General features: G+C 40.3%; 1 protein-coding gene across 2 annotated transcripts in view; it reads left to right on the forward strand.

Moving 5' to 3' along the window:
* The first annotated feature begins 3448 nt into the window (after positions 1 to 3448).
* The window catches only part of ACTR3 (actin related protein 3), a 33474-nt gene continuing 9965 nt past the window's right edge, over positions 3449 to 26957 (forward strand). For both annotated transcript variants that reach the window (XM_064451107.1, XM_064451106.1), the window contains exons 1-5: positions 3449 to 3650; positions 19967 to 20022; positions 24256 to 24380; positions 24937 to 25047; positions 26644 to 26739. In XM_064451107.1, the coding sequence (XP_064307177.1) occupies positions 3607 to 3650; positions 19967 to 20022; positions 24256 to 24380; positions 24937 to 25047; positions 26644 to 26739 (432 nt within the window). In that variant the 5' untranslated portion in view covers positions 3449 to 3606. The remainder of the gene's footprint in view (positions 3651 to 19966; positions 20023 to 24255; positions 24381 to 24936; positions 25048 to 26643; positions 26740 to 26957) is intronic.

Here is a 26957-nt window from a genome sequence, read left to right on the forward strand (position 1 = left end):
TTAGCTTTATAAGCTCAATTTTGTAATTTGAGCACAAGACTTCTACACTAAAAATATCCACCAAGATTATCTGGATGCCAATGCATGGAGCTACAAAGGATCTATAGAGGAAGCAGTATTGTAATTTAGATTGATCTATTTGAATTTTGATGACTAATACACCAAATTTGTGTTTATGTTACAATAATGTGAGATAATATAGCTTAAAGAGAAATTTTGCACCTTTATTTTATTGGACTGGTGCCTGGGTCTATGGCCACCTGAAGAACTGCATCTGGCAAGACTAACAAAATGAAACATGAGATCTCGTGGCCAGGGAGTCCAGTCTTTCAACTCCTTCCCTTGCAAAACTGTGATTGACTTGGCACCTTGATATTGAGAGAAATCCTATGCTTTTTGGTCCTCAAATGTAAATTCCACTGTAATTCAGTAAACCAAAATGCACCAGCACTGCTCTTTTTTCAATGTTATTCTTAATGCAGACTCAGGAAGAACACAAACTGATAGCAAGAGTTTGCAACGGAGTTAGTTAACAGATTTGTTTCGCTTTCCATATGAACTGCAGAATTTTTCTTCCTGCTTAGTGTCCTGCCATTTCGCAGAAGACACTTGTACTCACAAGGAGGAAAAAAATAAATCCAGCTAAGGGATATTTTCTGTAGAGTGCATTACAGTAAGTGCTTGTGGGTGTGATTTAATGTTTTATAGTGAAATGATGCTCTGTTAGCAAAAAGTCATCAGCATACTTTTACAGCAGTTCTAATATCTGTCTTTTGACTTTGCTGTTAAAGCTTAGCTAGACTAATCAGGAGCATTATTTGGAAATATTAGATAAATTTATAAATGAAAAAAGAACACTCCGCTATGTTACACTAATGATTACACTGTTCAGAACTCACTGCACATACTAACTAGGTGGTGCTGATCCCCGCTGTGCCACTCTATATGCCTCTCTGTCAGCTGTATAGCCAGGACAAGACCTGCCAGCTCCTTGCTTTCTGCATGCCACTGGTTTTTGGCCCTTGTCTCTTGCTCCTCTGGCATGTTACTTGAACTCCTGAAAGTGGAGCACTAAGCTGCTCCCTTGTTCCAGGACTCCATCTGCCAGACACAGCAGTTGAACCTGCTGCATATATAACCCTGAATAACCAGGTAATAAAACAAAGAGAAAAGTCCGCATGCTAGTTTATATGCTAACTGTATTTGTTTTAGATAAATATGTACTTATGCACATACAGAGGCATGTGCATTAAAAAAGGGCTATTTGCACTTACCCTGAAAAGCTTTCAGAGATACTAATCTTTCATATTCTAGCACAACACAGCTCACAGGCTACACAATATCCTGCAGAAATCCCTGTCATTATATGTAAACTGCCTCGTAATGTTCTATTCATAATTCACTTTGACATTAAAATAAAAATGTTAATATTCTCAGTATCTCCTTTCCTTTTTTATGTTCTTCAGGAAGATCTGGCAGCCCACAGAAGCCAGATGGTGACTTGAACTTCACGACTGAACTCTCTAGCTGCTGCTACAGAAAGGGATCTTTTTGCTCCCTCCTATCTCAACCTGAAGGGCACATACCTAGCCTACCTAGCCTTTCCTTTACACTGGCACTGACTCTTGCCTAACCCTACAGTGAACTCAGGGAATGGCCCTGTTAATTAGAGATTGCTTAAACTAAGTGAGGAGGACCAACGCTTAAAGGTGGAAGCAAGACCACTGTGAGGATCCCTTGAAGGCTAGCGGCTCCCTAAGGGACATGGAGCCACCTGCGGTAATACAGCCAGAAGGGCTGGGGACTCACCAGCTTGGGCACATCCCACAGTATGTGAGGCAAGGTAGGCAGACCCAAAGATAGGGGCCAGGTTCAACCAAGAGTCTGGATCATCAGACAAGTTCATGATGGTAAAATAGGTCCAAGGTAAAGCCAGGATATCAGTCTGCAGACCAGGACTAGGGCCAGTGATGGTAACCAGGGAGGCCCACAGGGACAAGTCAACTCTAATATCTAGCCAGAAAGCAAGGCTAGAACTACACACACCTACAGCATAGCTCAAGCAAAAACCAAGGGCCCAGGGCTAAGCTTAAATGGGTCTCCTGTGCCCTTGGGCAGGGAGTGTGGGATGGAGGCCCCAGGTGAGGCTGATTAGGGCCATTAAGGCCCATTAGTGCACACTGAGCCTGGACAGTTACCTCTTTTGATGGACTATCAAATTTGCCCTTAGTGTGACAGCGGATTATGCCATGAAGCTCACATCCTCACATTTCCAAGGTAGTAGCAGCAAGCAAAGGACTGAAAATACCTGAAAGCCCCAATACCAGAACTGTTAAAATACTAATATTCTTTTAAAGCAAACAAAAAATAGCATGTGGCTACAGTACACCATGGGGCAAGAACTGGGCCTGACCTGGTAGACACAGCAGTCTGTCCTTCAAAGCCTTAGGGGCTGTGAAAGGTAGAAAGAGAGAGAGAAAGGAGAGCAAGCCTGTGAACAGGTTTTTTTCAGATGTGAATGCCAAAGCCCCCACAATGCATGCTCTTGCCCCCTTTGGAACCAAAAATCCTTCAAAAGGAGGACGGGGGCCTATGGCTAAACCCAAGAAGTGACAGATGCCACTGATCCCATCAGTGAGTGCGCTGGGATGGCCGATCGGGGCAGGACCATGTGTGTTTGCACCAGTTATGTGGGAGCACGCCATGGGCAGTGTACTGGTGGGTGGTATTGAAGGCTGGTGGGTGCAGGCAGCCGATGCTGGTGGGAGGCTGGGAAAAGCAACTTGCTTGGCTGGCCTGGCAGCACTGTACCACCCCACCTCTGGCTGCAGGATTTTAAAGGATGGGGAGCGTGAAGTGTAGGTTTATGGCTCCTGTGGAGGTCTGTGGGTGAGAGGGGCTTGATGGTTTCCTCTGAATGGAGCTGAGGGGAATTGGGTTTTCCAGGCAGTTGGGCTGCCCGTGGCTGGTGCCACCAGGTATTTGGTACCTTCCCCAGCCAGTGTTTCATTCGCCAGCCCAGCTAGTGTCTGGCATCGCCAACAAGCACCATGAGGAGATGCAGCCTTCTACATTTGCCCTTCAGTGACAGGTTTTTTGTGGAGGGCTTTCAGCCCCTCACTGGCAGGGCCTGCAGCAAGCTATCCCCTGGTCATTTTTCAGCACCTCCTCGCACCACGCAAGCTATCGCCCAGTCTTCCCTCAGCTTTTCAGCATTAAAACACTCCTCCAGCCTGCCTCGTTTGCTCACCCACCTCCAAGGAGGCCGGCGGCTGCCGAGGCAGAGGTGGGGGGTTGGGTAGGAACCCTCCCGCCCGCTCCGCCTCACAGGGGCGCGGCCGCAAGATCGGGCGTCAGGGAGGGCTGGGGTTGTGGTGCCCGCCCTCGCCGCCGCACGGAGGGAGGGAGGGAGGGAGGGAAGGAGGGAGGGGCGGGTCAGCCATCTTGGGCTCGCCGGGCCGTGCCTGCGAGCCGAGCGGGCGGGGGAGGGAGGGAGGGAGCGGCCGCCTTGCGGAAGTGCCCGCACTCCCCGCCCGGCCCCGCCGAGCCCCGCCGGAGCGCGCCCAGGGCTGCCCGCCGTCCCCAGCACCGCCGCTACCGAGGAGCATGGCAGGGCGGCTTCCGGCCTGTGTGGTGGACTGCGGCACGGGGTGAGCGACGGCCGGGCCGGCCGCTGACAGCTCGGGGCCGCCGGGGCGGGGCCGGGCGGGTGCCGCTGCTGCAGATGGCGGCGGGGGTCGCGCCGCAGGGCCGGGCAGCCGCGCCCGGCTCGCCGCGGCGCCGGTAGCGGGAGGCCCGGGCCGGGTGGGGGGAGCAGCCGGCTGCTTTCGCTTCCCTTCTTCCCCTCCGCCGGGCCCTTGGCGGCGCCGCCCGGCGCGGGGGGCTGGCCCCCCGCCCTCAGTCCGCGGCCCCGGCAGCCGGCTCGCACCGGGGCCGCGCCTGCTGCTCTCCCCGCTCGCTTCGACGGAGCCCCGGGGCCGCCCCGCCGGCCGGGGCCTCTCGGAGCAGCCACCCTCGGCTCCTCGGCTGGTGCCGGCCGGGGCGCGGGGTCACTGGGCGGCTGCCGGAGCTGGGGGCGGCGGGCGGGGGGAAGGCCATCGCCCGGAGGAGCCACCGCGCCTCGGGTCCCGTCTGGCGGGCTTTTACGGGCTTATTTATTGTTTTTTTTAAATAATGTCATTTATTCAGTCTTACTTCTCACTGTGGAAGGAAAAAAAACCCCTCCCCCTCCAGCGAGCAAGCGCAGAGGAACTTCCTTAGTTTTGTCAAAGCCTCTTCCTGCTTTCGGGCTTTTATACCTTATAAGGCAGTTTTCAGTGTCAAACCTGAACCAAATCCGTTTTAGAAATTCTTCTTTTTATTTAGCAGCTACCGGATGATGAAGAGAACGCGGTGCCAGTGATACATAGCATAAAAAGAGATTCGGGAGGAGGCCCTCGGGATTCAGACACCCTTTTCTGCCGTGGCATGGCTCCTGGAGGCTTTGGGTTGGGGAGCAAGTCCGTAGAGGTGTCTGTGGGAAGCCAGCCTGGAAGGGTTACGTGGTACCGCTTGCAGGAGCACACTCAGGAAGTGGCAACCACTCTGTGACCTGCTGTCTGCAGTGTGATTTTAAAGATTAAATATTTTATTTTCGGTATTGTGCATTATGCTTTTATGGGAAAGTATTGGTATATTTCAAGTCTTCCTCTTTCGCTAGCACTGGTGGTGTGCTGATCCTTTAACTTGTCTTTTTCTTTCACTTCACATCCCTCTTGTTAAAAATCATCAGAGGCATTTCTCAGTGACTGCAGTGTAGGTACAAACATCTACAGTACTCTGACAGAGAATGTTCTTTTGAAATCCAGGGGCTTGTTTTTTGAAAGTGCACGCTCATCTTCCCTTCAAGAAAATCTGTTTAGCGTAGGATGTTAATAAATTGTTTTTTAGGAAGAGCAGGCATATATGTGTCTCTAATGTATGCATGGTTAACAATTGTATGAACAAGTCATACCTGTAGTTAGAGCAAGAATTAAAACCTTGAGTTCTGTGGGATGCAGGAAGGTTAGCACAGCAGGAGCGAGAGCGTGTAGGCGAGTGTAATGGAAGTATGTGAGAGTTTAACATGATGTGTATATGCACCATTTATCTTTCAAAACAAAAGATCTGTAATGTACTGCGCTGCATGGCACTAAAGGTTTTTTCCATCCCACATGTTTGCAGGTAGTCCCATTAAAGTCAATAATTATGTCTTTATAGGTTCGCAAAATATAGGTTGTGACCACTGGAGAGAAAGATTGACTTAAAGGTTTCAGTGATGCCAAGCAGGAAGAGCATGCTAGTATATAGCTGTGTAAGAAATGACTTTGCCTTTTTAATGCGCGAGGTATACCAAGGGACCTGAGTGTTAAAACAAATGTTTCTGGGGAATCACAGAATCACACAGGTTGGAAGGGACCTCAGGGATCATCTAGTCCAACCTTTCTGGGAAGAGCGCAGTCTAGACAAGATGGGCCAGCACCCTGTCCGGACGACTCTTGAAGGTGTCCAACGTGGCCGAGTCAACCCCTTCCCTGGGGAGATTATTCCAATGGTGACTGTCCTCACTGTGGGGAAGATCTGTGTGAAAGTACTCCATTAACCAATTCCAGTGCATGGGGCATACTCTGTAATGTTCTTGAATATGAGGTTAACTGAGTCTTGCTCCCGATTTATTTATTTCCCCCAGTCTTCAAAATCTAAGCTATTGTTTTATTGTGCACCTGTATTTTTTTTTCAACGCAGCCCAACCTGTTCTGCTCCCCAGGCTTTCCCTTTCTGGTGCACTTTGTAGTCCAGGGTTGTTCTTTGCCCTCAGGAGACTGCACTTCAGGGAAGATTTTTAGCATTGGAAACATTACAGGGAGTTCGGGTTGTTGGAATTCACTGATTTCAGTAGACAAAGTGGTGAATTTAAGAAGGAAAAATCTAATACTTGAGATAAATAAGGAACAGGTGGGTGGTGGGATGTGATAGCATAATCATGGTCATAGCTTTCTTTTTTATAATTGATACAGCCCTCCCAGCCCATCTCATGTGGTGTGTATAAATGAGAATGTGACACACAAATTATGTTAGCCTTGTGCTCTGCACATCCCGCTTGAGGTGTCACCTAGGGTACTGTCTTGTCTGCCAAAATAAAAGAAAGCAGACAAATTGAAGATAGCCCCTGAAAACAGGAGAAAAAAAAAAAAGAGGTTTTGAAAATATAAGCAAAGCAGGAAGGTTGAAAGGAACTGCCTTGTTTAGAATAGGGAAAGGCTTTAAAAGTACACAAATTTTCCAATAAGTAGGTTGTTTTTTTTTTTTTAGAGGGAGGGGATGATAATTAATTTACAGTCCAAGGAGAATTTACCTTAATCAGCAAGAGGGCAGATGTAGGAGATGTGTTAAGGCTGTCTTCCTGCATGTTTTGTGCATGTAGCCACAGGGTTCAGTTTGTTGATCTGAGTGATTTTTGTGCATGTGTTCATTTTTGCCAGCTAAAACTGAAGGGAAGGAGATGGGTAAGAAAGGTGGCAGAGTTGTGCTGTTCAGCATCAGCCTGCACAGATTAGACAGATTTTGAGAACCCCTTTCAAAGCATGAAGAGACCAAAGCATGGAAGATGTTGGAGAGATCATGTGATCCCTGTAGCTTGAGGTTTTAACAAGTTAGTCAAACTTTTTAGGGATCATCCAAGTACAAGTCATGCAGCTGGAGCTGGCAAATGGGTGAAGTCAGTGACATGGCAATCAGATGATGGGTGTAGCAAAAATGCTTCCAGTGTTGTATTTGTTATCTTGAAATTTGCATTCTTTGCTTAAGCAAACCTGATATCTAGAAAATAAGGTAATGATATCCTAGTAAGAACAGGTAGATTCTGGGACTTACTTCAGACTGGTGTGTCTAAGGATTACATGCATTTTAAAAATAAAAATACAAAAAAGAACACTAACATGAAATTATTTCTGTAAAGTATATGGACAACACACCAAAGAAAGAAAATGAGTATGAGCCTTTTTCTAATCCCAGCAGGCTGCAGTCTTTTGCTCTGTGCCTTTTGGGTATTTGAATAGTTCTTGCTGCCTGTTCTACAGGAGGGCACAGCACAGCCTGCGAGTCATGATTAAAAGCTCTTCCTACGCCACTTCAGAACTTAGCTTAATTAGGTTGACAAGTAGATTTTAGCTGTGTCTTTCTGTATGAATGCTTCCCCCCCCCCCCCCTTTCCTTGGTATAAACTTGTATAACACTGCATTAGCTCATTTGGGGTGGCAGGCGTTTTCAAGTGTTCAAATTAATGACTCTGGGCTGAAGTAAGTGGCTGTGTAACCTACTGCACTTCCAAAATGAGAATTTAATTTTAGCAATGGAAGTGATTTAAAGAAAAGTATTTTCTGTACCTAAAGTTCCACTTTTACATAGGCTTGTGTGCAGTTTTTTCTGTGACTGTCAGGTGGATCCACTGCCAGTCAATTCTTGAGCGTCACAGATGACCAGCTTCTCTAATGTACACCAGAGCCTTTTACTGGTAGGGTCAGTATGTTGGTTAGTCTTCTCTTGAGTGGACTGGTTATGTGATTGTGTGAAGAAAGATAATGTTGTCTCACCTCTTGCTTTCTTTTATCTCCCCTCATATGCCAAGCTAGGCCCCCTTTTCACTTCCCTTACACTGATTACAAAAATGGGTGTGTTTGGTTTTTTTCTCATCCTTCTTTCCTGAATACTAGGGAAGAATGAAAGGTTTTGGAGTTGACTGGAGAAAGCCCCGCCATTTGTGGTAGAAGCATGAGAGTCTCTTGAAACCTGACAGCAGTCTGGGTTCCCTCTGAGCTGAGAGCCTGGAAAATTGAGACTGCTCAGGATTTCAAAGCTTTCTTGACTTGAAGTTCCAAACTGTTCTTTGGAGTGAGTCACATCTCTGACTTTCTTGGCTGTTCAGTTTCTATAACCAGTTTTATTGTAAATGAAGGAAGGATAAACTTGGGCATATGAAACCTCAGAGAAGCGAAAATCCAGGCTGGTGCTCGCGTGGTGTGCACAGTAGAACGAGCTTTGCGTTGGGGTACTTCTCTACAAATCCTACTTCTCTATTTCATCTTCATGCAACAGCTGTATAGCTTCATGCCCCTAAGTAGAGTGAAGTATTTATGGATTGAGTGTCCTCTGATTTGAGAAGTTATGACAGGATTATGTTTTTCTGTTTATCTTCTGGGTTTTGACCTGGTAGTGTAAATAAGATCCATGAAAAGCTAGTAATCTTCAATAGGCAGCAAAGATATGCAAGACGAGAAACCCAGTGCTATAAAAACAAGGTAAGGGGAAGTAACAGCTTCTATTTTGTTTGCTCAGCAACTTTTTTAGTATCTTATATGGGACCTTGAAATGATTTTTCTTTTCCCAGATGTGGGCTATTTCTGCAGATCTTAAAATCATAACTTATATTTAGTATAAATATTTCAGCACTGTGGTGTTCTTGCAGTTAATGTTTCAATCAAATATCTTGTCATGACCTTTCATGGGTTCCAGTCTTGGTGAAAATGTTCTCTTTTGGGATGAATTTTCTCTATGTTGTGTCATCCCAGAAGTAATTTTTCAGAATGGAAAGCATGAACAAAATAATTCCTTAATAGAATATGGAAAAAATACTTTTCCAGAATTTTAAGAGTATCTGTAGCTTGCCAGTAGTTGAAGTGGTTGGGGAAGGAGAGGGGGGGAAGTGCTTCTTTCTTAACACGGAAAAAGGAGTTTTGCTAGATGGAGAGGTGTGGTTTAATTTTATATTTTTTTAATAATTGCAAACAGGTTCTGAAGACCCACGATGACCATGATGTCTCTTAAATGATTCTAATACATCACAGTCTATGTTGTAACACTAAATGCACAGAGCATACAATATAATTAGGAATAATAGGAATTAAGTTACACATATATATATTTTTTGGAATTCCGTTATAGGAATCAGTTTATATCTTACTGCAGTGCATGTCAGAAGCCATCCAAAAGGCAGGGCACCTTCCAGTCCTCCTGTTTCTGCTTTTCTTTTCCCATGTCCTACTTATATTTGAGATTATATATATATATATATTGCAAAAAGGCGGGGGACAGGTGGCAGCAGCAGCATTTCTGAGTAGAGGACAAACCCACTTACATCTATGGGTTGAATCTGTAAAGTTAATGATAAATGAGCCAACTTCTGTGCACAGCAGAGCTCCTACTTGTGAACGGGAAGCTTGCAGAGTCACCTGGTTGTGAGGGGAGGTTTGAGGGAGGGCAGGGTTGCGGGTGTGCGTGGGCTTGAAGGGAAGCCGCCCTGCCTTGTTTGTCGGTCGCTGTTTTGTACCTGGCTTGAAGGCTCTGCCCAGAAAGTATGTTGATTGCATGAGTCTCATGGACACTTCCTTGCCTAAAGTAGTTGAAAGTACAGCTTCTAGGAGTTCAGAAATACAGTATAAGTTTCTTGAGTAGTAATCCATCCTCTGCATTATTTTTTAGGCACATATAGGAAACTTTGCAGTTGGTCTTTTAGTTGATGCAAGGTGAAAGTTTCAACATAATGTTTCAACATCTCGTTTCATCATTGCAGACTTTCGAAAATGCAGAAAGGCTTTGACAATTTCAAACACTTTTTTAAACTTTAATTTTGGACAAACATTCTTCATTTGAAGACTTTAAGAAGAAGATGTTAAATTCAAAAGTGAAATAACTAAAAACTTTTTCAGTTTGTCTCTGAGTTCTTTTCTGCTCTGCATAGGAAAAGGGGTCTCTTGCTTTAATTTTTAATTTTTGGTTTTCTTAATCACTGAACTAAAATATATTTAGATGTACTAATCTAACAAAAATCATCCCTGGTAGATGCTTAAAAATACCAATTCGACTGCAAACTTGTTAGTGTCCAAGGCAGGATTATTTTAACCATCTATCCTTTCCAAGTGTTTTTGGTTGGGTTGTTTGGTTTTGTTTGGGGTTTTTGTGTTGCTGTTTGTTTGGTTTTTTTTGTGTGTGTGTGTGTTTTAGTCAATTGTCAAGGAGGATTATATTCAAAATGAAAAAGTCATAATTTCATCTGCTGACTTAATGTAGGGTATAACATAAGTTTGTTTGGTTTTTTTTCTTTCGTTCTGGTCATGAGTTTGCACTTTTAAAACCAGACATGGAAAAAACTCTAGATAAATTTCGATTCCCCGCCTTCCCTGGGGTTTCCCTTTTACTATTCTCTTGTGGTCATTGCAAGTGTTTGCAGCTGTGCACAGGATGTGTTTTGGCATGCTCAGTCTGTAGAGGGCAAGATGCAGATAGGAGGTTGTCTGGTGATAACTTGATTTTCATTGTGACCTGCTATCAATGAATGAATCCACATTTTAATTCTTTAGTTGATGCAGCATCACTTACTTATGTATCTTTTCAGTATAAGTGTGTTATTTGTCATGACTTGCCTTAGGTTTATCACGCTATCACCTGCAAGAGCTTTCACAACATAACTGCTTGCATATTTGCAGTCAAACTTTGGAATCTCTGTGATTTTGTTTAATAAGACCTCCGTTTTATGCTAAACAAAATTCAGTGGTATGTTTTTGTTCACAGCTGAGTGGTGCATTTTTTTTTTTTACAAGACAACTGTTTCTAATTGTAAGCTGTCTTTTATTAGAAGCATGGTGTAACATGATAAATATGTAAACTGGTGTTTTAATGCAAGTCTATTCTTGATGGAAAACATTTGGTTACCTAATGAGATGCTGAAGTGGTAACCAGTGTACTGGGCAGATGGGAGGTGTGCTGAGAGCCTCCCGCAGTGCTTGCTGCGTGTTCCTTCGCTCCTGTCCATGCTCTGTCTGTCTGTTTGGTTTCATCTTACTCTCTGCTCAGATCGGTGTGATTGGGGCGATAGCATAGCAGCTGATGGTTCAAAGCTGGAGCTCTCAAGTGCTGAAATTGTGCAAATAGTAAGCATGAATGCTCAGCTTTTTTTGAAGTGGAATAACTTCACAATTTTAGCCACTGTATTGCATTTGTTTGGAAAAACTTCCAAGCTAAGTCAGGTTTTTATCGGCTATGGCTCTTTCTGCATCATGAGATGCAGATTTTGCCTACTTCATTAATTAAAGTGCAAGATTTTGTTTACTTGGAAATTATGTATTTATTGCTTCGATTGATCCCTCCTTGTTTTATCTCTTGAAAAGTATGTATAGTTAATCTATTCTCTTGTGTTGTGGTTTTTTTCTTCCTTCCTGATAAATGTCTGTGCAATGTTCAGGTTATTTTGGGCAAATGATGTAGGAAGTTGCCAAATTAATCTCCCCCTCAGAATAAGTAGTTTATACTATTAAGTAATTAGTCATGCAGACTTCCAGACCTTTGGGGCATTTTTTCCTCATTTGGCAATATCGCATGGAGTAGTTGGGTTGTGGAAAATGCTCAGAAAACTTGCATAAAAATTAAATATAAATTTATTAAAAAACCCTAGCAGTATTGGTTAGTATTGTGTAGGTGTGGTGTAACACAGAAGCACTGTTAAGACCTTTGTTAAAACGAATTAGTCCAGAAGTCTCAAAGCAAGCAGTAAGTAAAAAGAGAGCATTCTGCTTTTGCCAACACAAACTCCTTTCATTATACAAAGATAATATCCAAAGCCGTTTGCTCTTCTTACTTTAAGGAAAATGTAGTCAAAGGAAAGCTAACTATTTTCTGGGTTAAAGTACCTGTCAGCATTAAATATTTGAAATGGATTTTACAAATATAAATAAAATTGACTGGGATTACATATTTAGATGGTAGTATCATCAGAATGCCTGAATTGGATTTTGTTAGCCTTAAACACTTGAACATGAGCTGGTTTTCAAGTATTCTTTTTGTGCTTCTTGTCGCTTACTTTTAGGAGAGGAGAATTTTGATACAAGTAAACATAGAGCAAATTTGAAAGTAGATTCTTTTCTGCTTTGCCCAAATGCTGGTAAAATTAGAAGCTGCACAGTGTGGTAGCTTCCTCTGTTCTCCAGGCTGGTGTAAAAACTGTCATCTAGAGACTCTTCTTAAAATGCATGTGAATTTATTCTGAATGCTGTGTAGCACAGGCTGCTCTTGCCTCTTGGTCGTGCACCTGGAGGGTTCCTGTCTGGCTATTTGTGGCCATGACTCTGTGGCTTTTCGCTACTCATTTTAGCTAGATTTTACTAGCAAGCATTAGTCATATACATGCATTGAATTGTAGATGTAGCTGCTGATAAGAAGCAGCACTGGATAAATATTCCAGACAAAAATACTTTTAAAGATAAGTTAAGCTTTTTTAGAGTTTTTTTTTTCCTATTTGGGAAATAAATGTTGGTTATAAGCATTTCTCTTTCAAGCTGCTTTTGAGCTCACTTTTTAAATTGCACTCCAGTCTGCTTATCGTTTGTTTTACTGTGATGGTTACAATATGTGGTGAAGAAGTACTTGTTGTCAAGGTGAAAATTCTTGTTCGAGTGGACTGTTATTTTTTTGGGGAAATATTGTAAGAAAATAGTTTCAGATGCAGTAGTGCAGTTAATTCCAAGGCTGAGGTTGCAGACTGCCAGATTTGTCTGATGTCTAGAGGTCCCATATGTCTTTGAAATCCCTTTTATGATCCCTTGATGTCTCATCTACAGCTTAACAAGATTCTTCATCTGAGAGCACTTCTAATCTTGTGTGCTTTTCCCATTTATAGAGCTAATTCTTTGGCTTTAACTATTGATTACTTAAAACATTTTTGATCAACAAGAGTTTTAAAACTTGACAGAAGCAGTTGCTGTTTAAAAATGCAAATCAGTGATCTGTAAAAGGTAATATGTAGATTAGCTAAAGATATAAAAATATGAAAGGCATGACTCATTTCAAAGTCTTTTGCTATCTTGTGTTTTATTAAGGACATTTGAAAAGAGATCGTAAACTAATTTATTAATACAAGTCCCATTTTCCTAATATAATCAGTTCCTTCAGGGACTTCTGATCTGATGCTGCTTAACCAATTGGCACCTGATGCTAGAGCCAGGACAGTTTTTAAAGAGGCAGGATGACTTTCCTTTTTCACCATCATTTTCTCATTTCACTTCACTGGGATTTGAAAAGTAAATACTGCTTAGACCTTTCAGTGTCATCTGGTGTACAACAAGGATAGAAGAAAAGCAACAAAGGCTTGTTCAGGCTTTTCAGTAACGTGAGGCTCTATGTGTGAAGACCAAGGGCTTATCCATGTTTCAGAAGTTTCTCACTTCTTTTTAAAGCATTTTTGTTATCTAAATACATCAGACACTAAAAAACACTGTACCTATCTTATTCTGTCTATGTAGAATTTATCCAGTTAAAACTGGAAAGGATATTAAGCCCTCTTTGATGAAGTCTTTGGATAGACCATCTGTAAGGAGCTGGGGATTGAAGAGCAGAATCGCTTTCCATTCTTTTTAAAAACTTGGAGTTTTTGCCACTTGATTTTTTTCATGACCTTTTGAATATATTACCATATATGTGTCCTCCTTAAAATCTCCCGACTTTCTGAGCTTTTCTGTAGTGCCTTCTACAACCTTCTCACTTAATTACAGGTTTCCTAGAGTTAAGGTGACTTAGTCAGCAATGAATTTTGCTGTTGTATGCACACCTGCAACAAAGAATTTACATGCTTCAGTGAACCTAAGTTGCATCTGCAGTATCTTGCATGCCTTCACACAGGGCCTGCTGTGGAACTATGAAACTGTGAAATTGTAGAATAACCTTTCTTGGTTTTGTATCTTTTATCTTGAGCCATTCATAATAATGTTATTCGGTTAATAGTAATTTAAAGGGATAAGAAATGCTTGAAATTCCATAAATTGAAATATGACTCGTGTGCAATCATTTTAACTATTTCTCTGTAAGTTTTGTTATGCAGGAAAGTGCCAAGCTATCTATTATGGAGGAGTTCTGCATAAAAAAAAATTATTTTAGAAAGCAGATTCCCATACAAATATTATAATGGACCTTGCTGGTGTTCAAGTAGTATATATGGAGAATTTACTGCTGTGGTGTCTTGAGAAGTGTGCTTATGAGATTGGATTTAAATGGCCAAGGTGGTTTGCAGACCGTACTAATGAAGGCAATTAATGTGCAAAGGCAGTAGGCTTAGTAAGATTCTTCACAGTTCTTTGTTTTACATAACTGAGGCCTCTCTTTTTGGAGTTTCTCTTTGCTCTTGGTTGATCCAAATAAAGGGCCCCCTTGCAGCCTCTTTCTCAGTTAAATTCTTTGGGTTAGACCCACAAAGGAGCTTCAGAAGGCTGTGAAGTTCAGGTAGGTGCACTTGCCTGCTCAGCACAGATTTGTGGATGCTAGCATGTAAGTGGGAATTGTCTAAGCAGGAGAACAGAAATGCCAGGGCGTGTTTAAAATTTCCAGGTCATGGGCATCTGATTTCAAACTGTAGGAAAACAGCTTAACCAAACAGTGATTCTCAGGCCTGAAACTTCTGGGCTCTGGGATCAGTTTTGCATTCAGAAATTAGCAAGGATTACTTCTTTTAAACCACTTATCTGTTATTGTTTGCTGTTGTGTGCAGCTGTTAACGTGTGGTGATAAGTTTTGACTCCCATTGGCATAGTATCACTTGGAAATCTCAAAATTTCTTCCAGGAAGCAGTATGTAGTATGTCTGTAAGGTATCCATATCTAAGTCTGCATGTTCATGGAATAAAATAATTAAGCAGTCTTTGGAGTAGGGATCAAAACTCACATCATGCCTCTTCTAAGATATGTGTTCTGGTTACTGGGCAATCATCTTGCTTTCTGTCTTTGGCCCTCATTTCTTGGAGTCTCTTCCACATGGTTTCAGGAAAGCACTCTTGCCTCAGGAGAGTTTATAAGCAAATGGAACGAGACTGTTATGGGAAGTGGGAGATTGGCACTAAACCTATTTGGATGGAAGAGGTCATGGAGTACAGATCTGCTGCTGCCTGAACAAGTGTGGCGCCTTGCAGAAAGGCAGTGTTGGCTTACTTTTAAGAATAAATGCAGTTCAACTTTGTGTGAAGCCTAATCCTGTCACTGAATGTTAGACGTACTTGGAGCATGACCCCTTTGATGGGTGGTATACACCAAAGCAGAATTTTAGGACTTACATGCACAAGCTACCACTTGTACTGTACTTGGGAAGCCCATTGCATCTAAAGGGTAAGGTACAAGGCAACAAATGTGTTGCATTTTGAGAGCTTGCACAGAAGGATTGTTGTGGCTCAGATGGTGGACAGTAATTCAGAACCATCATGAAAAGACAGCAATTTGATGAACAGAACCAACAAAAAAGCCCTCTGAAAAAAAATCCTGTATTTATATTTGTTTTTCTAAATTTACGCACCTTGAAGGTAAACCAGAAAAACACCATTTTGATTTCAGCCTAGTCCTGGCTTTTTTTCAAAAGAGTTTCAGGTTTGTTACTCCCACTCCCATTACTCCTCCCTCCCCACGGAAAAGTGGTTTTTATGTTTGTTTGTTTTTAAAGTTGCACTGAATCTTTCTGGTGTTGGAGGTACATCTTATTCCTGTTTGTGCATTTTTTTTAAAGAAAAGTGTCCTATACATGAAATTCCTAATGACCTGGACTAAAAGTAGTAACTGAAGGGTAGGCTGTAACCTGGATTTGCTCTACAGAAGTTGAAGATCAAGTGACATTTGCCCTCTAGTGCTCTTCTCTGCTTGTGTTTGGCTAATTCATGTCTTTGCATGGAGCTGTCAGGAAAATGTCAAGGATACAGCTTGTGTTGGGCCACCCCATTTCTGTTGTACTTCTCAGAGCAGCTAAATACATTTGTTTCCTACAAAGCAGTTGTCCCCCTGTTCCTCAGCCTTTTGTTAAAATTGCGGTTGTGCTAGAACTAGGGTGTATAACTTGGGAGAATATATGAAGAATTACATCTGTTATGTACAGGGAAGAAGTGGAGCAAAGGTGCATGGTCACGGTTTCAGGTTTGTGGAAGGAGGTTCTGTTAATGACATTCTCGTTAGAAGTTCTTACCCTAAGTGTTGTTTCCCTTTGGCTTTAAAATTGTCTACGTGACTAAGTAACCTTCAAGTGACATTGCTTTCATGTCATAGCCTCAGAAACATCTATTTTAGGTGAGAGAGCACGTATAAGAAATCGCATTAGTGCAGTTGAGAACATTGTGCAGAGCCGTCTCGGTGTCCTTCCAGAGAGATCTCAGATCAGTACAGAGCTGCTTTGCAATTTCAGGGTGTGAGTTTGAGGTGAATGTGACTCTAGAGATATTTCTCCACTGATAGTTGAGAGATTGATTGGTGGAGTTAACTTAGAAGGAGCCCTCATTAGTTGCTACCTCACCCTGTTTGTGGTATGAATGTCCCCTGCAAAAAATCCTATTTTGTTTGTCACATCATTACACCTGCATAGGCCAGAGGGTGGTGTGTGAGACCCCCTTGACTTTTGGAGATGTTTCAGGAAATTCATTGGGGAATATCAGCACCATATATGTGTATATTGATAGGATGGGGGAGGGTATATGTATATGGTTCTCTATACACCTACATGCACATATGTGTTGAGACTTTGTGGACTGCTTTTGGATACTCTGTAGCTTACCTTCTAAAGTAAATCTGAAGGTTGTGATTATCCAACAAATATTTTGCCATGTTTGTGGTTTTTTTTTTAGTTTGGGTTCCCCCCCCCCCCCCCTTTTCTGCTTAAATGAGCTAATAGGCCCACAGAAACACTCCAGGCTTCAGGTAGCTTAACGTGGAGAAATAAAGCAAAACATCTGAATGATCAAGGTTGAATTCAGGTTTTCACTTTTGGATTTTGTAAATCAGTTCAGTTCTATGTTACAGATTTTAATAGAAATCTGCTTATACTTTTATGTTCATCTGTACAGTACCTTGCCCTCTTACTGCCAAGTGCCCCAAATTCAGGGCGGGAAAGCTGAGTTCGTCTCATTCAATGACATGTGCCTGCCTGTCTCCATGGAAGTCCCTCCTGCCACTCTTCAGTGCTGTGTAGCAAGCAAGGCAAGCTGTTGTTAGTATTGGTACTGCATTATATCTTTAATATCGGGTTTTCTTCTATAGTGGCAGTGACTGCTGCTCCAAAGAAGATGGGGTGTGCCTCATTCCCCTGTGAATCATACATTAGTCAGACACACTTTGCCCTGTATGAACTGCTTGTGGAAACTGTATACTTGGGAAATCTAGCTTGTTCATGGTATTATTTCTTTCATGTGATTTAAATATTTACTTGAAGTGACAGTGGTTGAATAGATCTGATCAGTCTGAATAAAGCCTCATCTTTGCAAAAGTCAGTTTTTAAAAAAACCCACTGTTATTAGATTGTGCGTTTGGACAACTGAAGATTATCAGCTTTTACTCTTTTTTTTTTTTTAACGTACCTCTTTTGTCTCATCACATTTTTAAACTGCCATTTTAACTCAAGGGAATCTCTGTATACGTTTAGTTACAAAGCTTACTGTTTGTTAGGCGTATTATCATAGTCCCTGACAGCCCTAGCTGCTCTCCAGAGCCCCGTAGTACCAGCCACCATATGAATAGTGCAAAAGGCTGATGGTGCCTGCAAGCGTGGAGCTGGAGGGACGGGTCTGAGGTGCAGGAGGTAACAGCGGGTCCCTTCCCTGACCGATGAGCAAGCAGTGGTGGCATTCCTGATGCTGAAGGAAGAGTGTGGCAGGGAAATCCTGGCACGCTACAGATGTGAAGCCTTTTATTGGAGACTACCCTGGGGACTTGTGGCTGTAATTCTTTAATGTTCAGCAACCAGAAGACATGCAGCTGTTTTCTCCCCCCCCCCCCCCCCCCTTTTTTTTTTTGAAGCCTAAAAATGGGACTATTTTTTAATGAGTCAGGAGACTTCTTGCTGAGTAGGCCATAGTATTTTAGATATGCTGATTTTATGTCTGAATACAGCCTTTTTATAAAATGCATCTTTCATTTGACTGTTTTTCTTTCAGTCTGTTTGGCAGAGTGTGTGTGTGTGCTGGGCAGTCTCCCACACCACAAGCAGCTAAGCAGCCTGTTACCTGCAACAGTTTAGCTTTTGTTTTCTTTGAAATACTGGTTTTAACTTTATTTTGCTTGTTAAAGCACTTCTGATCTAGTTGTAGGTTTATGTAGCCTTTGGGCTCCAAAGTTCCTATGTAGATTTAGCTTTAAAATATACATGCCACAGTTCCTCATTTGCAGGGGAAGGTAGAGGGAGTGAGTCAATATTTGCTGGTTTTCTTATTAATTTTCTTGTGGAACTAAACCCTCTTAGAACGTAGATGCAGTGAACAGTTTTATTCTGTGTGACATGTTATAGAAGCATCGTATTGTGGAATTCTTGAAATTTCTTTTAGGAGCTAGGTATTTAAGAAGAAAACTTAAAAAAAATGTGCTTGCTTATAACTTGAGTCTGCAAAATCTGACTTGCATGTCCTGAGTTCAGGCACGTACAATGCATAATGCTGATCTCTTCATGAGGTGTAAATTTTTGAGGTTTAGTTTCTTTTTTCTTTTCCATTATGTATCTTATTTTGCAAGTGAAGTTTTGTTTTTCAGAAAATATTACCTTAGATCAATATGAAGTCAAGTTTTTTGCACAGCTATGCCCAACTGTTACAGTGTGTTAGAGACAAGATGGGTTTTATAGCTTTGAAAATACTTCTCTTGCAAAACATTTTTGGTGTTAGATGTGGTCCTGTGCTAACCACTTCGTTGTTTAGAGAGACAGATACCTTTCTTTTGAGGATACCATTTCTCCTAACCCAGCACTAAAGTGCACAATTAATGTCAGCGATAGAAATTGTGTAGGCGTTAGCGGACACGTGAGCAAATTGTGAACCGCTGCATCAGTTGCATCCCAGCAAAGCCTACTGCAGCAGCTTTCCTCTTCTAGCCTGTAAACACCAACCTCTTACTATATTTGTTGTCAGGCATTTTACCGTGTTATTGACATAAATTTATGGATTGTTAAAGTTTGTACTGCCTTATATCGCGTGAGATCTTCCATGTTTATATCTGAGTGTTCAAAATTATAGAGGTGCTACTACAGTGTTTCATGCTTCTGCTGATGGTGCTAATTTAGTTAGTACAGCTGTCTGACTGTATAAAGAAAATGAGAACTTTGTCATGTCTGTGTTTATTAAAAACTTGTGTGTAGGCTGTAACTCTTGAATGTAGCATGCATTTTGGTCTGCACATTTTAGAATTTGCCTATGCTGCTGTTAACTCTTTTGTAACAACATTTCTAGCAGCTGGATAGTTTTGGTACTGCAAGTTTTGTAGTTATTCATGAACACATTGGTAATTTCTTCAGTTTTCTTACAGCATGACAGTGAAAGTGATGTGTAGATCCATAGCACATTCTGGAAATTGGGTGGGTGAAGGCGTGTAGTTCTTTTCTTGCTTTCCTTAGTCTTGTTAAACACATTTTTTTCAAGGCTGTTTTCCATTTGTTAAATGGAATTTCTTTTGCTACCACTGTCATTATCAGCTGTCCGTACTTGCCACCTATGGTAGTACACCTTGGGAAGCACTTGTGAAGTAATGAGGGCCAGCCCTGCCACGTGCCTGGCTGGCAGCCCATAGGCAAGGGAACTCTTTCCCCTATAGTTAGCAGTTACAAAAACACTTCTACCACGAAAACTTGTTATATGAATATATTTCTATAGGAATGCTAACTGCTGAGCAGGGGAGAACTACTCTGACTCTAAATTATACTCCTAAGCATTGATAAATTGAATTACATACTTTGTGTTCTGTAGTAAAATTTTACTAGAGTAGAAGTTAGCAATGATGCTTGATTTGTGGTAGGGAGCCTTGTTTTACCTTTTAAAAAGAGAAGTTTGGTTTTTTTTTTCTTTTTAAAGGAAATTCAGTGGGACTTTTTGATATGGGAAGAGAGGTGTGTTCATTAAAACAGGGAGATATCTTTGGTGTTTGTAGTATTAAATATTATAACCTAACCTCTTTTGTCTCAATAGGTATACAAAGCTTGGATATGCTGGTAATACTGAACCCCAGTTCATTATTCCTTCATGTAAGTATTTGTTACTTGCGTATGAATGCTGAAGTTACACTAAGAATTTCTATAATATGTTATGTAAAAAAAACAATTGAAAATGAGTGACTTGAAAAGATCTGTGAATGTTGGTACAGAGTGATAGCATAGCTCTGTTCTGCTTTGCTATGGATGCTCAGTAGAAAGATACCTTCATTAAAATGGTGTACTAATAATTGAAGTTAATATCTTGGAAACTGAAACCATATTGAAATAAAGTAGTGTGGCTATATTTACTTTTTAGAAGTTCCCTTTTTAGGGACTTCTCAGGTTAAAGTGTAGTTGATTGTATCTAGAAAAAAATTTAAAATCAGGTGTTTTAATATCTTCAGGGTTTAAAATGTTATACTTCCCAGGTATTTTTCAGTATTATGGCTATGTTACTTAATTTGGTATGTTTTGTAAATAGAACAAGAAAACAGTTTATTTTTTTTACATGTAAAATCGCTTATTTGCTCCTTGTCGTCTGAAATGTTTCTCCTGCTTCAAGTGATACAGCTCCACTCTAGAGAATGGAACTCAGTTAGCTTCCTTTAGAAATTATTCACCTTTTGACCTCCTACACCACTTGGCATTTTGTTATTGTTCATCTTTGCCAAAGTAATCACGTATTACATCCTGGTAGAAAGGAATAATTAGTACACCCAGTTTTCCTTGTAAACGCAACAGGAAAAGAGCTAGAACTAATAATACTTAAGCATAGTTGCTGTAAAATAGTACTTGGTAGTTCAGGCGCTCTGTTAATTCTTCTAGAAAACATGCTTCAAAAAGCTGTTTTCATAGAAAGCTAAGGTTAATTTCCTTAATGCATTCTCCTGTTTTCAGGAGAGAATCCTTTCAGTCTCTTCTATATGTAGTTCTTCATTAGTTTGGTTTTCCAGCTGAACTTCATTTGGTTTACCTCAGTGGCATATAAAATATACTCTACAGTTTTTTTTTTCACACAAAAACTAGTTTTAATATTAGATTAAAAAAAAGTAAATAAACCATTGGGTGGGGGAAGAAGCCCTTATGTTACTCTTCAAGCTTCCTAGCAGTCTTTAAATTAAAAATGGATAAATGATGGTTTTATTTAATTTCAGCCAAATAGAGTTTGCATATATTTTCTGCATCTTCAGATTTGGTTTATTTAATTTTAAAATCGCTTTCTTGTTCCAAAAAAGGAGAATAGATGTCATGATACTTTAAACAAATTCTAGAAATGTAATAACCTGTCAGATCATTAAGCAGAGAAATTTATACAGCAGGGATGATATTAAAGTAGAAGAGAAAGGGGGGAAGTGAGATTTTTTGACAGCTTTTTGATATAGTGTGGTGGTGGTGGTTTTTTTTTTTAAAAAGGTGCTCTAGTGTAGATGTTCCTATAGCTGAAATGATCCTTGACTGCAATTCTCTTAATGAAAAGGGCATTTTTCTCATTTGCACTGTAATCCAAATTATCTAATTACACCAACTGAGTGAGTTTGCATTAATCCTCTGCCTTAAATGAAGTAAAGTAACACTGGTGTAATCTATTTTAGAGAAAGGCAAACAGAATATAGCAGTACCTAGTTTCAGAGTAAAATGTTACAAAAAACTGTGGATCTCTTCAAAGCACTTTGGTGTCTTTAATTTCCTTAACGTTATCCACAGAGGAAAAATGGTCTGGTTTCTCCTTTGACTTCCAGCAATGGCACTTGCATGTTGTCAATTTGATTCCCTAAAAAAGTTTGCCGTTAAACAGGTTTGAGCAGCATTCCTTCTGGCTTGTTCACTTGCTGCTTATCTTATTCGCTCCTGCTCTTAACAAATTTTTATCTCCCACTCCTCTGTTATATTGTGTTCTTAATTTAATTCTGAATATGCTTCTGTAGAGGTGACAAATCCTTGCTTGAAATGTGAACTAAATGAGAATCTATTGGGCCAATTTTTTTAAGAGACTTGGGATCACTGCTTTCTTCCCTGGCTGTTTTTTAGATCTTAGCAGATCATTGATTTTGCTTCATTTTTATTCACTTAAACTTTTTTCCTGCTCTGTGTTGAAATAGGAGTCAACTTCTTTCCATTACCCAGTAGTTCTCTTGATTTGTCCTCTACTTCAGTTTAACTGTGATGGTTTACATTTTAGATGGCCTTTTTTTTACCTTTATAAGAACAAAAATGACATGAGTAGTGGTTAAGCACAAAAAATCAAGTCGATGCAAGTATGTAGTCTTTTCTAAAAGCTCTTAATTCCTGGGCTGAGCAAACCAAAGGCAAATGCTCTGAGATACCGCTGGAGTACCTGCTCATCGTCAGGCACTGCGGTAGCCTAGCTCTGTTTTCAGCAAGATCTATTCTCCTGTTTGCATTTTCAGTATATGATTCTTGATGCAGGTTGTTTCCTTCTTGCTTCTGACTTCAGAAACCAGGACTGAACAGGCTAGCCTAAGTGTCAGCAAACGATGGAGAGCTCCTACCTTGTTTTAGGCTAGTAACAGGGTGAAACCACTTTGACTTGAACGTTTCTATAATCATGTGGCAAGTGACGGTATTTTACTTGAAACTTCTTGACGATAACACACATCTGGACAGAAGAATTTCCCAAAATGTGTGAGCTCTCTCATGATGCCTTGAAAAATACTTGGCAAGGTTCTTATTTTCACTTGCAGAAAACACCGGCCTTGCAACATCTCCTTCCCCACTATTTTAGCTTCTACTTCCTATCTATGCCCCCATGCTTTTCAGCTTCCTCCAGCCTTATGCTTCCTCTCTACTCTCCTGTAAGCTGCTGCAGAAGTTACAGTATGATTCAGTTTTCTTCCTGAAGAGCTCAAAATAATGTCTTCTATTTTACCCTGTTCAGTCTTTCACAACATTTAACTTTGGCTGCGCAGCTCTGCTTTTGTTGCCCTTCATGGGAAGAGAAGGGAGAAGGATGGGGAGCATCAAGGAACTAACAGTGCTTTACCCTAGCATGCTGTTGATTTCCAAATCCTGTAGCTGTGCCGCCCTGTGTCTGGTGGGGTTGAGTCTGCAGCAGCTGTTTTCATAATTCCCTTAATCTTAGTTGTGAGCAAATAGAACAACTTACTGAAGGTGAGAGGTAGTGAAATAATTCTGCCTTTGAAAGAGCTGTTGGATCATGACCTTTGAATATTTGAGTCTGATATTAATGCTGCTTATGAGAATTTCCTCATTTGTGTAAAGGGCATTTGTGTTTAAAGGCAATTAGTAAGACTTGAAAAAATACAGCAGGTATTGCTGGCACTGCAGCCCTGGTAGCCAGGGGGCTGATCCAAAAGATGAGGGAAGGGAACATCTGTGCTCCTGTGATATCTAATCACTAATCCATCTTTCCAGGATCCTGTGTTTAGCCTTAGCCAGTATTTTTCTGATAAAAACTTTTTTCTTTATTTATGATGGATAATTATCCTGGAAGAAATAAATTGCCAAGATGCAAGCTCTTAACTTTTGCTGGTTATTCCTTGAAGTGACGGAGAGATTTATAGTCTGTCTTAAATGAAATTCTCCATCCTATTCTTAACAATAAGATAGGAGTAGGATTTAAAGGAAGAAATTAAACATAGACTTTGAAAATCAACTTTAAAGCATCTAAAGTTGCATCATGTGTCCATACAAATTTGTCTTCTTAAAAATACTCCTTTTATTTCTGTCCAATTTTCTTTTTCTGTATGCTTTACTTTTTCTCCTACTTATTCCTTCCTGCCTTCTTCTGTGCATGCGTTTTGCTTATTTAGTTGTTATTCGGTCCCTTTTGTGTGCCATAGCTCATTTTCATAATATCTCCAGAAATCAAATTGGTGCAAGTGAAGTAAAACATCAATTTGTAAAAAGGCAATGTTTTCTTTCTTGCTCTTTATACTTCTACAACTGCATTCCTTTTTTAAAAATTATTGTCGTTATTATTAGTGTGCAGAAAATTAGCACACTTGTTGAATAAAATGAGATTTGTAAGGATACCCATAGTGATTCTTCTTTTATCTCTCTGATTGCATGTTGAGTGTCTTAACAATTAAGTCTATATTTAGATATGTATTGTTAGTTTATAAATCCTAATGATATTTACTTTTGATTAGAATTCAAATGATCTGTGTTTTTATTTAGCTTTTCTGTGCTTATACCTGAAACAAAGGATGAATACAATATGACTTGTTCCTGTTCGTTAATATTGGGGTTTATTTTTTTGGTGCAGGATATATAATCTACAATATTGTTTGTGTTCTGTTAAAGGTATTGCTATCAAAGAATCCGCAAAAGTGGTCGATCAAGCACAGAGGAGGGTTTTGAAAGGTGTTGATGATTTAGACTTCTTTATCGGGGATGAAGCAATAGAAAAACCAACTTATGCAACCAAGGTATTAAGAGAAAGGTTTTAAGTAATTTTCCAATACTGTTCAGAAAGCACCAGCTATACAGTAAGCAGCCTCTTATGAATGCTTTTGGGTTCATTTTAATCTTATTTTGTCATTAACTCTATTTTAAATGGAGAATAAGGTTTGGTATTGGTTTTGTGACCTTCAGGAGCCTGTGGGAATTTGAAAAAAAGTATGTGAAGATATATTTCTTTTGAAGTGAAGGGAGGATGGGAGAGTGTTAAGTGGAAATATCCCATTCTTTCATGTTCCTTAGCATCTTGTATCAGCAGCGTCAGAGTCAGGATGCTGGGCTAGGGAGAACCTTTGGTTTATCATAGTGCCACCATTCTGTTGTACTGAGAAAAGCGCAGTGTATTGTCTGCTATTCAAGGTTGAAATCTGAATTGTGAATAGGTGTCAGATCAAAATAGGAAAACCCAATGCAAGGCTTCTTGTATATGTAGATCAAATGCTTCTACTGCAGTTGAAAACACTGATTTTCCCCCTACCCCCTTTCTTTTGTTTCCAATTGCATTTTGGTATTTTTCTGCAACAGTGGCCCATCCGCCATGGTATAGTTGAAGACTGGGACTTGATGGAGAGGTTTATGGAGCAAGTAATCTTTAAGTATCTAAGGGCAGAACCAGAGGATCATTATTTTCTTTTGGTAGGTAAAGATATATCCTACTTATGAAACTGCATGTGACTAGTAAGAATGTTTGTGCTGATTTATGTAATGATTGTTAAATATGAATATGCTCAGCTTGAAAACTAAACTAAATATAAATTACCTGAAACTTTCCTGACCTGGCTTATCCTATGTAGGTTCTTTAATTTCCTAAAGACGTCAGAGCGTCTGAACTGTAAACTTTTTTCTATTCGCTTCTCATTTTCCTCCAAATTACATCTGCTTCATCCCTCTCCTTCTGCTGCTTACCTGCTGAATTCAATAACCATGTTTATATTTTTTTTAAATGCAAAAAACAGTACCTGTGTGTTTTGACTTGACATAATTGCAATTATTTTGTTTTTACAGTGCTGCCACCTGGATGGTGTGTCTAGACAGTGATGTGGTTTTTTTGTTGTGTGGTTGGTTTTGTGTGTTGTTTTTTCTTTTTTTTTTCTTTTAAATTAGAAAGATTGCTTGTCATATTTGGGCAAATTAGATCTGGATTAAGGTCAGTGTTGTTCTGAAGCATCTGCTATTCCTTAGTATTTTATTTAAGGCCATTGAAATAGGCAATTTGTTTGTCTGATGTTTAGAGAGCAAATTTGGAATTAGAGGTGTTGGCCATACTTGTTAAAGAACATCTAATTCAACTGTCTCCTCAAAGCAGTTGCAATTAGATCTGGTTGCTCAAGGCTGTGTCCAGCCAAGCTTTGAATATCTTAAAGGATCAAGATACTGTAACAACCCTAGGCCCCTTTCCCAATATTTGACCACCTTCATGTTACCTTTTGTCCTCCTAATACATACTTAAGATTTCCCATGTTGCAGCTTGTCTCCATGGCTCCTTGTCCTTACCTTTGAAGAGTCTGGCTCCCTCCTCTCTTTACCATCCTATTGCATAATTGATGCAATGGAAGAGTGTTTTATTTTTTTTTTCTCTCTTGAATATTTTGTAGCACTATCCAAAATGTTCTTTCCGAGGAGAGGCTTAATATTAAGTATGTCTGGTATTCTAATGGAAATTATAGCATACTATTATAGCACGTTGTATCCTGTTGCTAGCTTATCTCAGCTGAGTACGTTTCTACAGCTGATCATATCAACTTATTTCATAGTGATTGCCTTCTGAAGAAAACAGCTTTTTTTATTTAACAAATCACTGAGAATTTTTTACGATAATTGTTATTCTTTAAATGTGTTAAACTGTATCCTTTGACATATTTAGGTTGATAGTCCTTTATTCTTTCAGTGAAATCAAAAGCTGTAATGAGCTAACCAACCCACAAAGGGGGCCATCGATGTAAATTCTTACGCAGTAATTACTGTAACATTTTTATTGCACTTCTGTTTTTCTCTCTTCACTCTAATCATCATGTTTTTGCAATGCAGTTTGCATAAATTCTGTTGTCAGAGGAGTTTCTAGATTTTCTTAATTGCACTATTTGCCGTTAAAAGCACCCGTTGCACATTACTGTTTTTACATGCTGTTGTTGTTGAATGACTCATCTTTCAAAATTTAGGATTTGTCTGGGTTTTTAAGTCAACTGTTTGATTTGAATGTAAGTAAAACTTGGTTTTTTTTTTCTCTCACAGACTGAACCTCCATTAAATACTCCAGAAAATAGAGAATATACTGCTGAAATCATGTTCGAGTCTTTCAATGTTCCAGGGCTATATATTGCTGTTCAGGTAAGGGCAGGGCTATGGAAATTTAGAGCTACAGTATTTCTCCTTGAGCTAAAACTAATTTCACTATGAAAACTGGATGAGTGGTTTTTGGAATACTTTTATGTACTTTTGGCCAGGAGTTTCAGCACTAGATGTTTGGTATGCATTGATTCTGTAGTCTGTTAGCTACTGTTCCTCTGTTACCTGTATAGAAGGCAGCCTCTAAGCAGTAGAGTATA

This window comes from Phalacrocorax carbo, chromosome 5 (assembly GCF_963921805.1).
Source record: "Phalacrocorax carbo chromosome 5, bPhaCar2.1, whole genome shotgun sequence".
Taxonomy (NCBI): domain Eukaryota; kingdom Metazoa; phylum Chordata; class Aves; order Suliformes; family Phalacrocoracidae; genus Phalacrocorax; species Phalacrocorax carbo.